Source organism: Netta rufina (genome assembly GCF_964035555.1).
Source record: "Netta rufina genome assembly, chromosome: 2".
NCBI lineage: Eukaryota > Metazoa > Chordata > Aves > Anseriformes > Anatidae > Netta > Netta rufina.
Window position 1 is genome coordinate 80,956,660 of NC_140124.1, and position 17,377 is coordinate 80,974,036.

Genomic DNA, 17,377 nt, shown 5'->3' on the forward strand with positions numbered 1-17,377 from the left:
TTTGCTCCTCCTGTGACTTCATATATCCAGTTCTGGGTCCCTTATTTTCTGAACCTAGAAGGAGAAACAAAAGTGTATGACTTAGCTTGAGCAGTGTGTCCACAACCAACAGAACCCTTGTGTGTCAAGAGTGTCTTCAGTGCACCTTGTCCAAACAACAGGAGTCTTTTAATAGTAAAATCACAGGAGTCAGAAAACATGCATTTCACAGGAGAGGTCATTTCTTACCAAGCTGCTTGAAACTTTGAAGCATAAGTTTTGACATAAATGCTTTAATAGTTTTATTTCAGAAAGTTCAGCATTCACACCAGTTGGGGGTGTGATATTTTGTTTTGTTTAGTTCTTGAAGCTATGCAGAAAGCAGTTTTTTATGAAGAACTTTCTGGCTTTGTTCTGCTTTGATGTTGCTCTTCTCCCAACTCTGTGGGCTTACTTGAAAAAACATCTATAAATATCTGATCTTTTCGAGCACAAAGAAGAATGAAGGGAATCTCTCAAGAGCATAGTGAAGAATAATGAAAGAATTGTACATTCTTGTGGTGCCACAGTGTAACTTTACAAGTGAGAAAATTAAATTACTTTGTGATTTGAAACTGAACGTTTGTATTTCAAAATATATGTGTATACTGAGTAATTGCATTACTGTATTGCTGTTAACTTTGTCCTTTCTCAGCCCAGAGCCTGGTATTTACAGACCAAAACAGTGAATTGCTGATTGTTCTGTGCCACCATTAATACAAGTTCTTGGTTTCTATGTAGTACTTGCATGTTTTGAAGTGGTTTCTGCAACACTATCAATACACATGCCAGACAATGTATCAAAGCAGCATAGTTAGTCCAGTTTCTTTTTCTTTTTTTTTTCCTTTATTTAATTTCTTTAGCATTTCTCTCAACTTAAATAGTTACATTTAGTGAAGGCAATTTCAGTTTCATTGATTATATTTGTCTTCAGATCCTTGGTTATGGATTCATAACCTTTCACAACCTGGAAAAGACGTGTCTTCAGCAAGTTTTTCAGATTCTGTAACCAGCAGTTCAAACCAAATTTCAAAGGAAAATTGGAGGATCAAAACACCACAATACCTTAGGAGTCTAATCCAGCACAGATGCTAGAGTCTGAATGAGTTGCCTCTGACTTAAGTTCATTGCTACCTAGGTGCTCGTGCCCAGTGCATGCTTAGGAAGAGCTGAGGGCTTTGCTGTCTTGCTGTTCTCAGAGCGGAGATCCAAAGCAAATAAATCATTTATGATACCTATGCACAAGATGCCATTCCAAATATGCCATTATGTACTTACTCTCTTTTCAGGCAGTACGCGCACCCTTTTATTTTTCAGAAAATTTGAGGAATGGCATAGTTTTTTTGGTTTCATTTGGTTTTACTCCACAATGTAATTGACAGTCATTGTACATGACATTTTTTTTTTGAACAAATTGCTTTGAATTTGAAACTGCAGTATTCAAATACAATTCAGCTCTGGCTAGAGTGCATGTTTGCAAGAATGTTTGAACAAGAAATCTAGTTTCATCTAGTTTCATCACTAGGATGTTATAGCACAGATTATAATAGAATAAATAGAATGAAAGAAAATGTGTCATCAAATTTTAAGAAAATCTTTAATATAGATTGGAGCTTTCTCTAGCAACAAAGTCCAAATATGCTGTTACTTATGGCCTGAATGTCCTTTTGCCGTGATATGTGGTAACTTACTCTAAGAAGTATCTGCTGTCTGTAGACTTGAGACTAAGACAGCCTCTGAAATAGGCCTGAAGTATTCTTCCTGGAAGGAAAGAGTATCATACGTAAAGTAAATTTTGTGTTTATAGTTAGGAACAGACATCCCTGGTCATAACCTTAGGTTGGCACTGGAGCTTTTGGCAAAGATGATCTGGTTTCCAGGAGAAATTAAAATCTTTTGGTTAGGAGTTGGTTTGTTGGCATTACAGAGCCTCTGTTGCTATAGCAGTGTTGGCCCGGCTTCCTGGCACAGTCACAGCCAATGTTAGTAAGAAGGCTTTTTCTGCTACTGGGTCTAGACCAGTTCTCTGACTGTCATAAACTAAGCTGGCAAAAGCGCAGCTCTGACATCTGTGTGTCCACGGTACAAGTTTTGCTGTTTGAACTTCAATGTTTTTGTGCTTCTTAACGGGAAGAGCACTATGAGTTGAGTGTTACACTTCAGTTATGTCAGAGTCTCTCTCTAAAGAGTCTCTCTAAATTTGGGCTTCCAGTGTGATTTTGGGTTCTTGAATACTCACCCACAGTCTCTAGACTTTTTCGCTGTGATGAAAAAGAATGCTTTGGTTAGTAGAGATGTTTATCCACCCAGTAAACAAGTGGACCAATACTTGACCTGCACCTCTAGTGATGGATGCTGCTGAAGGCATGCTGTGCTTCAAGGAGATTCAAAACCAGATACTAACACGATAAAATAGTGAGGCTCTGGTAATGTGTGCTGGTTACCTAATGTGCTATTAGGCACCTGTTTTGGCCTAAATGGTGAACTCCTATGGATGGATGATATTCTCTGGCAGGTTAAAGGCAAAAAAAAAAAATTCTGCATTTCCAGAGTTATGTAGGGTAATATCATGTTTTTAATTTTTTTGTTTATAAAAGATCACAGTTTGTTTAAAAAATAATAGCAACAGCAAAAAATAATAAAAAAAAAACTCTTTAAATGGTCTTTTCCAAAATCTGTTTATTTTCCCAACATTCTAAAGTAGACTTTAGTTAATAAGGTGAAATAAAACAGTCTTTTAGCATGTAAGAATTGCCTGTATATCCTGGTTTGCTAAAAACATCATTATCAAGAAAGGTTCTGTGGAGAAGGTGGATTTACAGAAATATTTCAGTTTCCTTTGGTTTTCATATTAATCTGCACTTTTCTTCTGCCCATTTTCAGCTTTCTCTTTACTTTCCTTCTGCCAGTCTCTTTTGCCCATTTGATAGGAAACTGAGAAATGTTATCTGCTGCCAAAATGTAAGCTATTTTGTTTTAATAGCCAGTGCAGCAGGGCTGTAAGTAGGTTGGTGAAGTGAGAGATGTGGCAGTGTTATATGATAATTCTGACTGTGTTCTTCATCCAAGACTCTCAGTATATACTTAGTGCTACGTTTATTAAGTTTGAACAACAGTATTGGAATCTCCCCTGTTTTCCAGAGAAAAGATTTTACCAAACAAATGGAAATGAAGATGAGAGGTTGGCAACTTTCCTCAGGCCACAATGGAAAATTCTTTGAGCTAGAAATAAAGCAGATCTTCCCATTCCCGTTGTTTACCTTTACCAAACCCGTCCTAGCAGCCCTAATTCTTTAGCATCACCACCTCATCATCTGAAACTTCAAAGGTCTTGATTGCTTTTATGATACCGTAACGTTTAGTGGTTTGAAGACAGAAGACCAGTTGAATGGGTTGTTTGGTGAATTGTCTGTACATTCTGTCATAGTGCTGGCACCTTGTAAGCATATGAGAAAATAAGAAAGAACTTGCATGTGTACCAGTTATTCGCATATATATGGACCAAGCTGTTAAATTTTTCCACTCCTACCTGAAAGGTTTTATATCCATACTGTATAATCATTTGTGTATTACAAGGCAACAGCAAACCTATTTTATTATTTTATCTATTTTATTATTAATGCAAATTTTTTTATTTTTTGCTTCCCCTCTCCCCCCTCCCCCCCTTTTTTTTCCCCCTTTTTAGCCTGGCGATACAAAGCACCTCAGCAAGTTGTGTTTGTTGAAAAGTTGACAAAACTTGTTGTGAGTCAGCTGCCCAACTTCTGGAAGCTCTGGATTTCTTATGTGAATGGAAGTTTATTCAGTGAGGTATGGATTCTTGTATATAAATGACTTCTAAATAACAAAGTTCCATAATAATTAGGTTTGAAGTGTTATATTTCACTGGAAGACATGACTGGATTTTTTTTTAATCTGAGGGGTTTATAAAACAATTTGTAAACTTTTACACATTTGAGAGATGCTACCTTTGGTCTATTACAAATGGTGACATGTAGCTTGTCTGGTAATACTAGCGTATAGAAGTGAGGTTCTTTATTTTTAAAAGAATAAAAGCATACACTGGAATTACTTAGAATTCTGCCTGTGTGTGTGTTCCAGATGCTGGAGTCAACATCTGTGTAGTTTCACCTCTTGATTGTAGGTCACCAGCTGCCCTTCTTCGGTGATCTTGAAGAAATAGCAAATTGGCCGAAGGATAGAGATATGTAAGAGACAAAGTCATAGAGGAAAAAAAAAAAAAGCTTCATTTCTTTGGAACGGAAGTACTCATTTCTTGAGCTTTAAGAATTTGGAAGTGAAGATAGGTTCAACACCAGAGTTGTAAAATGACCAAGACGAGCAGTGTACACAGAAATGCTACAGGGAGTCTAGTCTGAAAGTAGTCAGCTGCAGTCACCTGTGTTCCTAGTCTTTGCTGAAGTGATCTGTTTTCTACAAATTCTGTAAATAGAATGTTGATACTACAACATGCAGAAAGTATTAAACAAATGAAAAAAAAGTAACAATTCATGCCATCATGTGCCATTTCTATGTGCACACTATTAACACATTTGAAAAGGACACATTTCATAATTAACTTGGTATGGGTAGTATACCGTTTACCATCATAATCACTAACAGATGAATATAATACCTTTTGTTTTTGTGTTGTTGTTAAAAGTTGGTCACAGAATATGCTTTATAGAGAGTTTGCTTCTGGTCCTCAAGCTGTGCTGTTCTTTCTCCAGAAGGAGATCTGTAGTGATGGGATATTCCCGAGGTGCGAATCTGACAAAGACAAACACATGATTTAAGCACAGTGAGAGGTAGTACTCTGTTCCATCAACAGATTACAAGGCACTAATTCACACTTAATCACTGCAAAATCTTGTGGCTGCAGATTGAACGTGCTCATTCTGGATCCTAGAAAACTCTGAAGGCAAGGTCTGCAAGTAGATGTAGCGTCAGTTGGGTTACTACGAAACAGGCGGAAAATAAGCAAGCTTTTCAACATGTATTATTCATATCAGCTTCTCTTTATTAAAGTTTCTGTATTTCTATAGTTAAGCGTAAAGGTTTGTGCATCTAAAACTTCTCTGTTTAATGGTGGCAATATCGTTTCATCAGTTTAGATAAAATCTTGTCATGCTTACAGTGTCCTGCTATGCTTACAACCCTAAGTCATCACAGTTACACTATTCCACTAGAAAATAATCCCTGAAATAGAACTACAGTGACAGCTAACTACTATTCTTTGCAGATTTAGTAGAAAACAAAACAAATTGGGTAAAGGCAATTTAGATGCTTGTTTTGCTGTTTTCCCTTTTCTCTAACTGAAGAATTAATTTCTCAAGCTGTCAGTTCTATTTGTTGTCACTGTCTGATATCCAGTGCAATGTTTTCATATGATGATACCGATAGGTACTATAGGTACTATGTCAAACACAATATACAGCTCCTAGCAGCCCTAGTGAAATAGATTCTATTCATAATCTTCATTTCACATGCTAAAATCAAAACAAAGATATTACATTTACTCATGCCATTCTGTGAAGGAGGTAGAATCAAGAATAAATCTTGGTACTGTTAGCTTTCACAAAAGTTATTTTGTAAGGGAAATGACAGCTTTCATGTTTGATCACAGTACTATTGGAAATTAGACTTTACAAATTTAAGTTATTGTGATTTTCTTTCTCTGACTACAATGAAAAGGAAAGCAGTTTCTAGAGAAACTGAGACTTGAATTGTAAATGAGGTTGAGGAAATTTTGCTCTTGAGAGTGACTGCAAGTGGAAAATGCAGTGATCTTATGTTGGGTCTAATCAAAACATTGTTTCCATATTAATTATTAAAAAAAAAAATAAAAAGAGAAAAAAGAAAAGGAGGAGGTAGTTTTCCCATTAGTCTGCAAGGTACTTTTCTTCTGTTGGGACAGATACTAAGCTTGTAAGAAATTCACCCCCCATATGCTTGGTATCTTCTGGTCTGTTGATCAGTATGGAAGACCCTCCAAGTTCTTAGGGAAGAGAGGAGGAACTGTGTCCTTTTGAGTGTCTGCATGGCATAAATCAACAGACAGTAACAGAGGGGACAGTGTGGCACAAGCTAGAAAACTTCTAGAGCACCCAAGAATGTGTCACCATGTCTTATTCAAAGCTTCATATGTTTTAGATTTATACGTTCAAGATGTGTATGTTTTTCTATAAGAAACCATACAGATTTTATTTGACCTGTAAGAAATTTATCAACTGTGTTACTTGCTGTTTGTTGTCATTCTGGAAGCAAAGTGACACGCTACTGTTTTGTGAGAAAAGTCCTGTGAAAATGGCATAGACAGTCATTTCAGTTAACTTGAGCAAGTGCACAAGGCATTGTAAAAATGGGGAAAGAAAATCCCCACTTATAAATAACAAGCTGTATTTATTTTTTCTTGTTCGGTTTGTAGGGTTTTTTGGGTTTGGGGGGGGGGGTGTTCTTTTTGCTTCTGAAAGGTTAGCTTCTATGCCTTAAAATATTGTCAGTTAAAGATTTACGTGATATTTTCAACAGTTTAAAAAGTGTAGTTCTTTGAATCACTCTAGGTGAAGTAGCATATGTGAGTAGTAACCGTTGGTTTTACCACAAAATAGTTTTGGTCTGTCTGTGCAGGAAAGGTTTAAGATTGGTCTTCAGCAAAACCACTAAGAAAAGAAAGATATCAAAGATCTCTGAACTTTTTTTTGTTCTTTAATCCAGCTGCAAAACGGTGTGAATTTTAACTTGATACCTGAGGTTTAAAGGAATACTGCTTCTTTTCTTTTTTAAGGCATTAAAGAGAGAAGTGGTTATTATACATAGAAGTAATTCTAAAGTTTTGTTCTCCTTGTCTGAAACTCTACAAGTCAGCTTTAAAGTACATCAGTTTCATAGCTATCTATTTTCCAGAATGGCTGAGCAGTTTTAGTTCTTTTTCTAAGTTGTGATCATTTCAAGAGATGTATTTTATCCTAAAAATGTGAAACACTTTTGCTAGAGATGGAATTCAAAAAATACAGCATTTCAAGTTAATGATTTGAAAGTAAACGTAGTCTCTGAGAATAAACTGTTGTCATGTTATTGCACTTCTTGTCCAGTAGATGTTGCTGTACATACATTAAACAGGAGATTTTCTAACTATAAAATTCTATTATCTGCGCTTAACACAGTATTTTAAATAACTTTTTTCGGTACAATTTGCTTTGTGTTCTCAGTAGACTCCACAGAAGGTTGGAACTACAAACAGGAAGACTATTAGTCAAACCATGTTTTTCTTCAACTGTAACTGTCTCATGCAAAGTGTACTCACGTTCCTCAGTTCTCAAAAATGTGAACTGTCCATTAAGCTGATGATTATTTTGCAGACTCTCTTTTACAGTTAGTTGAATTATTTCAAGGGCTTTTTCAACAAAATGCTGCTCTTAAAACCACACGCACACAAAATAAAATAAAATAAAATAATAATAATAACAATAATAATAATAAAAAAATCCCCTATCCATGTTGTAATTCCGAATTGCACTCATTCCAAAAAGTGTCTGTCACTTCATATTGATGCCTTTCTTTGGACACCTTCCACACTGAGAAAATAGTTTCTTCATACAAACTTGATGCACAATTAGACTATATATGTTTTAGCTCTCATTAACATTGTAATGAGAATACGTTGACTTAATGAAGTTGATATTATTTGAGCTACGCTTACATTTGTCTCCAGCTTTGTCTTAAATACATATTGTTCCTCAGAATAAAACGTTTGCACACTGATCTACTGTAAGGAAAGTTTATTGATATATATAGTCTGCCTATTCAGATGGCATGAGTTAGTTTTTATAATTACATCATAAACTCAGTGTTCGGTTTTCACTTCTTCACTTTGAAACCCCCCTTTTTCAGAATTATTTTAACAGTGGTTATGAGATACTTACACTTTTCAATTTTCTCATTTTCACAAGACTGCTGAAAAATCTGGCCAAATGGAAAGATCGAAGAAAAACGCTAGGCAAAGACAAAATGATTTCAAGGTAAGTTATGGGGAGTAAACATCGCTTTCTTTCAGTTGCCTTTCATACCAGGATGTTTTAGGATCACCACCTTGAAAATCAGATTTCTTAAATCATCTTTGTGCCCTTATACCTCATCCTTCCATGCTCTCTGTCATGTGGAACCTCCTGTAAATCATACGTTACAAGATGTTGTGTCTAGCAAGTATAGCAAATATATAGTTTAACTTCTTAAGCATACTGATAGAGCTTGATTTTTCTTTTCCTTATTCTGATTCAGAAAATGATTCAAGAAGTGATGCACTCTCTGGTGAAACTTATCCGTGGAGCTTTGCTTCCATTCAGTCTCAGAGAAGGAGAATCAAGGCAGTATGGTGGCTGGGAGATGAAAACTGAACTTTCTGGCCAGTGGCTAACACATGTTATCCAGACAGTAAGGTAAATGGAGCTGTTGACCTACAATATGATGCTATTCCTGGAATGTGTATGTTCTAACACAAATTGTTTTGTTTGTTTCATTAAATACTCTTGAGTACTGAGAATGTTAATGCTTTCAAAAATACGATCATGAAAAATAGCTTAGGGCAGATTTAGGATTCTGTAAGCAAGTTTAATTTGTGATGTCTCATGATACGTGCTTATTACAAATGATATATTCATTTTTTCCTAGACCACCTTAGGAAAGGGTTGAATAAATGATTTGCATGGCACAGCATAGAAGCTCCATGAATGAAATGGAATTTGATTCTTTAGGGTAAAATTAGGTAGGCAGCTTTGCTATTATTAGCTTCATTTACTACATATCTTCCCATCTCTGCCAAAATAGATAAAAATAACATGCCTCTCAGTATAGTATCATTTTCAAATCACAGTTTGCTTTCGCAGTTGTTTTACAAAAGGTGATGTTCCTGCTTATAATGTCATTTTGCTTATAATTATGTTTGTTTATAAACTTAGTGATGTGCACGTCGTCAGTTACAAAATGTCTCAATAAATACATGGAATTTCCTTCCATTTGTCCATGGAGGGTATATGCATCATCATTATCATTTGGAAATTCAAGTAATAACGTGGATTTGATAGCATACTTCTTACTTGCAGGTTTCAAAGTAAACAACAAGCAAAACACAGGCGATGAAGAGAAAGGGTGTAGTTAACTCCTATTCATATGCTAATTCACATGTAGTTAACTCTTACTGCAGATGGAGCTAACAATGATATGCACCTGTTGTTAAGTCTGTTTAACACTTTCCAGAAGTCTGTTGTCAGTTACATTATCTGAATTTCACATGGATTTATTTTTTTTTTTCTGGATGGTTGAAGTTTATTACTCTGGCTGAAGTTTATGGAAAGCTTCCAGTTTAAGAAGGAATGGACTTGGCATTGGATGAAAAATACATAAAGGGGGGTGAGGGAACAGGCTTCAGCACGCGTGTTGCCAATTTATGAAAAATAATCCAATTACACTCAAATTATAAAAATCTAGTATTTATCACTTGCACTGGCTTGGCAATTTGACCAACAGATTGTCTGAAGGTTGGTTGTGTGTCAGAGTCCTGCTATCTGAGATATGATCCAGTATAAGGTTATAAGATACGTGATGACTCTATTCTAGGTATTCTTATCATTCGTTCTGGCTACTGCCCTGGTAATGAGTACCAGAACTGAAATCTGGGAAACTGTCTCTTCTTCCCATTCTTTTCACCACCTCATGTCGTTAGTGCTCTTAACAGGAGTGAGCTAGGGCTTAATGCAAAGCAGTCAAAAGTCAAGAAGAGGAGCAATCTGGAGAAGAGGGACTAAACATACCACGATATGGTACCTACCAGTGATGACCAAATCTTAAATTTTTGCAAGTACTGCAGGTCTTCTTTTCAAGCTCCGGCGTTCTTTGACAATCTAATTAATTCTTGTGACTCTCACCAGTAAAGAAGTTGGAGTGCTCTCACGAATAGTCTACACATTACATATAAACTTTACTTGTCGCAAAGTTATATGATGACTTAGGTCTTATTTTTGTAATTCCCAACATCTAGTCATCAAGAAGCACATGATGGGATCAGTCATTTCCCAAATTAGTGCTTGTATCTTAATTTTTCTGTTTGTTTATATATATAAGACAGCTTACAGTGAGGTGGTTACATGCTTTTTTGCCTTGTATCCCACTCTGTCATTGCCTGGTGTAAGCAGTAGGTTCCAAAGGATAAATGAGAGCTCAGCAATAAAGTGAAGCCATTTCCTGCAAGATTTTGGCCTCATGGTAGGGATTAGAAAGGTGTGTATGTTAGGATAAGTTGTGTGAGGAAAAGCTGTACGCTCTTTTGGGAATGCAGTCGACTCCAAGTACAGGACTTTTATGCAGCCTGAAGTCACTTAAATTTCTCACAGATGGCTGTTTACGTCCTGTGTTTTCTGCATGACTGAGATAATGCAGATTTATATAATCTATTGATTCAGTAGTTATGCTGAGCTGATAGCAGTCAGGATCTGAATAACATTTTCAGAGTTAAAACTGTGGAGTTGGAATGTAGTTAGCAATTAATGGTGCTGCTTTTATGGATTATGACCAACACCAGGAGTAAAAAACTAGAGTTTGCAGGTGGATGGCTGGAAGTGTTCCACTTATTACTCGAACATATTTGTTTGTGCCTTCCTACTGCTGTTCTTTGGCAATTTCTGGTACCTGTGCTTTGCTCAGTATTAGCAGTACAGGAAACAGCAATGGCTGCATTTGAATTGTCTTTGCTTATGTATTCAAGAGGATGGAAACAAGCAATAAACCTCACTTTGTGCCCCTAACTAGTCTGAATAACAACAATCTTTTAGTTAAAAGCTGAAATGAAATTCCTTCTAAGCAGCTATTGTGTTGCTGTTTCTAAAGGGGAAAGTAGAAATGAATCTTTCCATCCTCTGCTACAAAACTTGGTGATTGAGCCCCGTCCTGGTTCAGAACAAAACAGTCAACAAATTGATTCGTTGCTCAGCAGTAGCTGTATTTTTGGTCCCTTAAACATGTGTACCATTGAGATCTGACACATGGCCACGTAACTTTTTATTGCACTTTGTTGTTTAATACAGGTAGACGATGCCTCATAAACCCAGTTGTAGACCTGGGCGTTGATCTAGATATTCATATAAACACAGCAAAAGAGCTACCTCTGCTCCAGAAGGATTACTTTTAGATTATAAGATAAGATGGATGAAGGAAGGCAGATAGGAAAGTGCAAGAGGACAGTGGGAAAAGTAGGCATGTTTGTATGATGACATTATTGTAACATTACAGGAAAAAAAAAAAAAAAAAAAAAGTATGTATTTGCATGCCTCTGAATTAAGGAAATAAGTAAACTTTTCTCATCAGGGTAACCAGTTGTCAAAGACTTACTGTGGATGGAGCTACTGTATTCACATATTGAGAAGGTTTTACAAAAATTTAATGTAGTTTATCTGCTAAAAAAACTTACACAGATTTAAAATTCAGTTGTTTATTTTTTTAATTCTTTTCAGGCTTAGTTCTGAGTCTCTTACTGCACTTGAGATACCCAATGATATGCTTCAGATCATCCAGGATCTTATTTTGGATCTTCGTGTACGTTGCATTATAGTGACCTTACAACATACAGCTGAAGGTAATAAAAGGCTGCAGATCTTTCTGTTTTTGTTTGTTTGTTGTTTTGCTTTGTTTTTTCCTTTTTTTTTTTTTTTTTTTCTCTCATTTCTCTCCTCTTCTCTCCTTTCCTCTCTTTCCTCTCCTCTCCAACTATGCCAAACCATGTTCTGGATGTTAATGATGTTTAAGATATTGAAGGGACAGTGGACTCCTCTGAGTTCTGTAGTATATCTCCCAAGAATTACTGAAACATTTCATGGTTCAGAGATCATTCTGTATTCTGAATCTTTTCTTCCCTTAATCGTAACTGTTACAGCAGTTTAGATCCATCTTCTCTTGGTTGAAACAGTGATTTATCTCATCATGTAGCTTTTCTTTTTTGAGTTCTTCTGTGAAGTGACGAATTAAGTTGGCAATACCCCTCACACCAAAATCCCCAACACTTCACACCACCTCCCCAGAAATGCCAACAACCCTTTATGGAATATTTTAGTTGTGTGTTTTGTTTTATTTTGTTTTTCCAAGGCCTTTTGCTAACACTGTTGTCCTTGTGCCTCCTTCTGTGTACATAGCTTTTCCCAAAAATGTCTGGATTGTAAAGGCCAATAGCACGTTCTCTAAACCTAACGTGATTCTATGTGCATCAGAGGCCATTCATCTTACCATATCCTGAAACTTGTATTTGAATGAAGTAAATCTTCCAGAAATAATTCTCCCTCTTAAAAGTCAGGGAAGTTCAATAGTTCTGTTTTTCCCCAAAAAGACTAATTGCTCTCAATATAAATAATAAAAAAAAAAAGTGCCTCTTTCAGTTTAATCATTTTTTAATCTTTGATATGATTCATCATTATTTTGTGGGCTGACATGAAGCTAAGTATTTTACTCAAGCCTTAAGTGTGTTAGGTGGCTACATTAATTAAGTTTTTAAACTTTCATTGACAACAAATGACAAAGTCTCTGTTGTTTATTTGATATAATGTCGATATGAATTATATTCTTGTCTATTAATTCTTTGATTAAATCCCATTTCAGCATTAACATTAATTTTCCTGCATTAATACCAAGCTTGTTGTGTTGTCCATACAAGTGCACAGATTGTCTTGTCTCTTTAAAACTCTGTACAGAAAGGATTTACCACAGCTTTTGCTTGATATACGAAGAAATCAGTTCTCTATAGTCTCTATAGAGAACTCGGATATGTGAGTAATCATGTAGCTCTAAGTCGAAAAGCCTGTTGTCTTACTAGTTTTGCCTACTTATTGCATCATCAGAGTAGCCCAGTCCTTTGTTCGGATACAGTATTTCTGTTTATGTCCTGATTGCTGGCCACATAAGTTCTATGGAGGAAAAATTCTAGCGGTAGTCTCTAACTTAGATTTTTGATAAAGCAGATTCACCGATCTGTGTAGGAATGATTCTCTGTTTGGTCTAAACATCTTTATTCATCCTTCCGTGTCTTGATTTAAAAGAGATCAGATCCCTTAACATTTGGTATTTTATATTGGCTGGCTAATGTATCTTTTTTTTATCTAGCCAATTATAACTGCCTTTCTTGATTGCTTCTCATATTCCCTGTTAGTGAAACAGTCCTATGCATTTGCCAGAGCATCAACCAGAGAAAGAGTGAAGATACCTGCCTCTATTACAACTCTCATTTCAGATTCTTGCACTGTGTACCTTATCTACGGGTGCCTTTTTTGTTCTTTACCAGTCTAAGCAAAATTGCTTATGTTAAGTGTGTTTAGATCATTTTTCTGGACAGGACTGGATTAATTGGGCCCTTGAAGAAACTGTTGTCTTTAGGGAACCAGCAAAAGAACAATTAATAGATATTTTCATGGAGTTATGTAAATGGATGTCAGATATATTTATATCTGTATTATATTAATGAAAGAGGTTCCCGCCGGACTTGAATCCCCCTCTATAATCTCTCTGAAATGTGAGCTCCGTAGACTGGCAATGTAAAGCTCAGTCTCATCTCTTACTACACGTTGTAAGTTGGTAGAGGCATTCAGATCAGTTAAAATTTTTAATAGAGCACACTACCATTAGCTATTTAAATAGGACAAATCTGCCCACACACAGGTTTTTCTTGTTGTCTTCAGATAAATGCAGTGTACTCATGCTGGCCCTGAGAAGCGATCTCTGTTCTTTCCCTCTTATTGCGTGATCACTGGTCATAAAGGTCATGAGAGCCAGAATACATGTATGTGACTGCCAGACCAGACAGGGGGTTTACATCAATGCATTTGACTGGAATTTGATGGAGGGTTTCAGTGAAATTAGTTTTTTGGGTTTTATTTATTTATTTATTTTGTTTTGGTTTGTTTGTTTTAGTATTTGTGCTAGCTCAGAACAGGCTGCAAAAATGAACGGCCACAAAAACATGCAGAGGCATGATCTAAAGGCCTGCAAGAATATCAGTTCAATAAGAGCTTTACTAAATAGGGAAATGAACAGAGTATTTATTCTGTGCAGTCCCCTAATACCTTTTTTCATGAATAAGACCATTTCCATGAGATGTAGAATTGCAGGGTATAACACCGTGCTCAAGCTTCTTCATCTAGCTAATTAGAGCACCAAGAGTAGTGTAGATACATTCAGCATGCATTAGTTACCCTCTTTTCTTGGGCTCGGGAGAGAAATTCACCAAAATCATTTCCCATTTAAAAGAGAGTTTCATGATATACAGACAGTTCTGAAGAGCAATTTATGTGAGAGAATGTATGCCAAAGCCCCCATGAAGTGCGCACAGTTTATCTCATTCATGTTTGTCAATTAAGAAAAAAAAAAAAAAAAAGAAAAAAAAAAAAGTGTTGCTGAATAAGTGCATCCACAGAGGAATTTTGTTCACAGAACAACAGGTTTGGATTCGCATCCTGTCTTGGCTCCTCTTAGCTTCAGTAAACCTGTAGAAATTGAAACCTTTTGGATAGTAGAAGATAGTTTTTTGCATATGCTTTCAAGCATTTTCATGAATGGTCTAGCACCATGGACCCTTGACACTAAGTGGTGTCTCTAAGCCTTCTTTATAGTTATTAATTATGAATTATATGCTGTCCTTTTTATCTTTGCTAAAATACTAAGCAGTTGGTCTTTCATTTTTAATTAAGAGCTGGAGTATAATAGATCAGTGACTTCAGTTCTTCAATGAATTATTTTATATTCTGATTAAGAACTTAGAAAATAGAAACAAACCCAGAGCCTTGACAATATTCCTTTAATATTAAGCTTTCCAGTAAAAGGTGGGCTTCATGCAGCTCTTGCCATGTATCACAGATATGCTTCTCAGTGTGGTGTCACCAGCATACCATGTACGTGTTCCGTTCTTAGTCATTTGAGAAGGCTGAAAGCTTTGAAGCTTTTAGTGCTATTTGCTTGTATGTCTAGTCATTGCAGTCCCAATGTCTGTGGTTTATCTTTTCAAGTTCAAGGAGTTTTTAATAATGAAAATGAATACCTCTTTTTTTTTTTTTTTCTTTCTGTGTCTTACAGATATAAAGAGGCTAGCTGAAAAGGAAGACTGGGTTGTTGACAATGAAGGTTTGACATCGTTGGTGGGTATACTTGTGTGTTACAGGCAGTGTCTTTGGATTTATTTATTTTTTAAGAAGTGCAAATAAACTGGTTTGCATGTTCTCCAGAGAAATTGAATTACTTTGGACTTTGTCTATGCGTGTGCATACTGGTGTCTACAGTTTTATTAAAGTATTAAAATACAGGAAGATTAAAAATCCAAAAGAATTTATTGGTGTAGTTACTTAGGGCTTTCTTAACAGATTCCATCACAAAACACAACATTTTTTTTTGTCTTTACCAAGACATTTATTTGTACTTCTTAAATTGTTCTGTTTGAAGTAATTTTAACATTAAGTGATAATTGTACTACTAGGTAACAGTATTTTCTGAAGTGCAAAAGAAATTGTGAACTTAGTAGTAAGATAAAGTAGCTTCTTAACTGTGCTAGGATTATCACAAAGGAAGTTAGTTTGAGATAAATGTTCAATATTGACATGTGACCAACAAAATGAAAGCTGCATTTTCATATCCTAGTACCTCATTTCTTCCACAGGTGGCATGAATAGGGAACACAGCTTGGTCTTAAGTCTGTGAGATGGATAAGTTTCTTGTCTTTCTAAACCAGCCCTTTCTCACGTGGGAGTAGTTCTAACATAAAAAGAATGCTTTCTAACATTCCTTATTACGACAAATGTTTTCAGAGGTGGAGGTATGACTTAAGTTCTTTGATGCCTATAATCTAATCAGTTACCATTAACACGGAGATTTTGCCACTTCACCTATTGAACAGTATCAGTATTTTTTCTCAGACTGATGGTACCTAACTCTGTGCATGCAAGGTTCATATTGACAAACTCCTTGAGTGACCCCCATTTCCTGTGAGTGAAACTTAGGATCAAAATGGATAAAACTTTGCAGCTCTAGGGTGAGCCGTCCAATGGAACTGCTTATTTCTGAAACTGCCCATAACCAAATACCCACCACTAATGGGATAAAATGGTTCTTTCAGAAATTGCTTTCTACATAAGTACAGTTTATTTTCATTTCTGTGTATTTTATACATGTTAAAGAAGCAAACAAACATACAAAATAAAACATACCTTAGTAACTCTTACCTTATGAAACCTTGCATTTTAATATTTTTAAGGAAATAACTAGTATTTTCTTTCCCAGGATTTTTAAGTAGGCTTCCAGAACGAGTTCTCTATTTATAATATTCCTTTTTAAAAAATCAGTGCAGTATATTCCAGTTAATGATGAATTAAAATATATGCTCTAAAATATATTATATTAAACATAGATATAGGACTTTTTTTTTTCCCTATCCAGCCTCTTCTGTTCATTGACTTATGGGGGGAAAACTAATTTTTTAAAAAGTATAAATAAAAGGTTTGTAAATTTGTGCCATGTATCGAGAGACAAGAATTGGGAATAAAGATCTGTAGCATGACTTTTTTTTTAAGTAGGGTTATTCAAGTGTGTCAGAATAATTAGTGCTGACCTTTAGTATGGTTTTTGCTGAAATAAACAATAATAGCTTTAATTGTTAAGCAACTTATTTTAGGAATAGTTTACCGAAGTAAAGAATTTTTTTTTTGAGGTCACAAGTTCAGTTCACATCAAAATGCTTCATAACTTAGTAGGCATACTACCATGGAATTGGTCTGTAGCTGAATAAATAGGTCACTTATCTGTTATAACGAGAAATTGAACTGAAAAGCAACTAATTTAGGAGATTGCCTACACACAAACAACAAATGGCTTGAAACCAAATTCGGATAAACTAGTGAGATGCTTTCTGGAAATAAACAGTAGTGAGTAATGGCTAAAACACAGCAAGCGCATTGTAGGTGTGACTTAAAAACAATCTGCGAAAGCAGAAAGGGCCTGTGGGAGGGAGAATTGCTTTGTATATATTAGCTAAGGGAATGCTCCACCGCCTTTTTTAGTTTTTCTTATTTGCTTCTATAAATATGTTTGAAGTTGAGTAGGAGGGCATGAAGCAGTCACAACATACATACTGTAGGAAGGAGTGTTGTTGGGCAATTCGGGTATTATAACCAGATTTATAGCTTCTGGTCTTGGTTTCGGTTGCCACTGACTTGGGCAAGTCCCTTAACATTTCTGTTTTTCACTTTATTCATCTGCAAAATGGAGGGGGGAGAAAAGATCTACTGCAACAGCTTCTGTTACTTTATGCTTTGGCTGTATCCTTACAGCATCTTTTTTAATA

General features: G+C 35.8%; 1 protein-coding gene across 2 annotated transcripts in view; it reads left to right on the plus strand.

Moving 5' to 3' along the window:
* Window positions 1-17,377, plus strand: part of EXOC2 (exocyst complex component 2) — a 131,944-nt gene that overhangs the window by 65,539 nt on the left and 49,028 nt on the right. Inside the window, exons 13-17 of one of the 2 annotated variants that reach the window (XM_084281499.1) lie at window positions 3,704-3,828; window positions 7,971-8,039; window positions 8,299-8,456; window positions 11,523-11,644; window positions 15,121-15,182. In XM_084281499.1, coding sequence (XP_084137625.1) covers window positions 3,704-3,828; window positions 7,971-8,039; window positions 8,299-8,456; window positions 11,523-11,644; window positions 15,121-15,182 — 536 coding nt within the window. The remainder of the gene's footprint in view (window positions 1-3,703; window positions 3,829-7,970; window positions 8,040-8,298; window positions 8,457-11,522; window positions 11,645-15,120; window positions 15,183-17,377) is intronic. The other variant, XM_084281500.1, reaches the window with a different exon arrangement.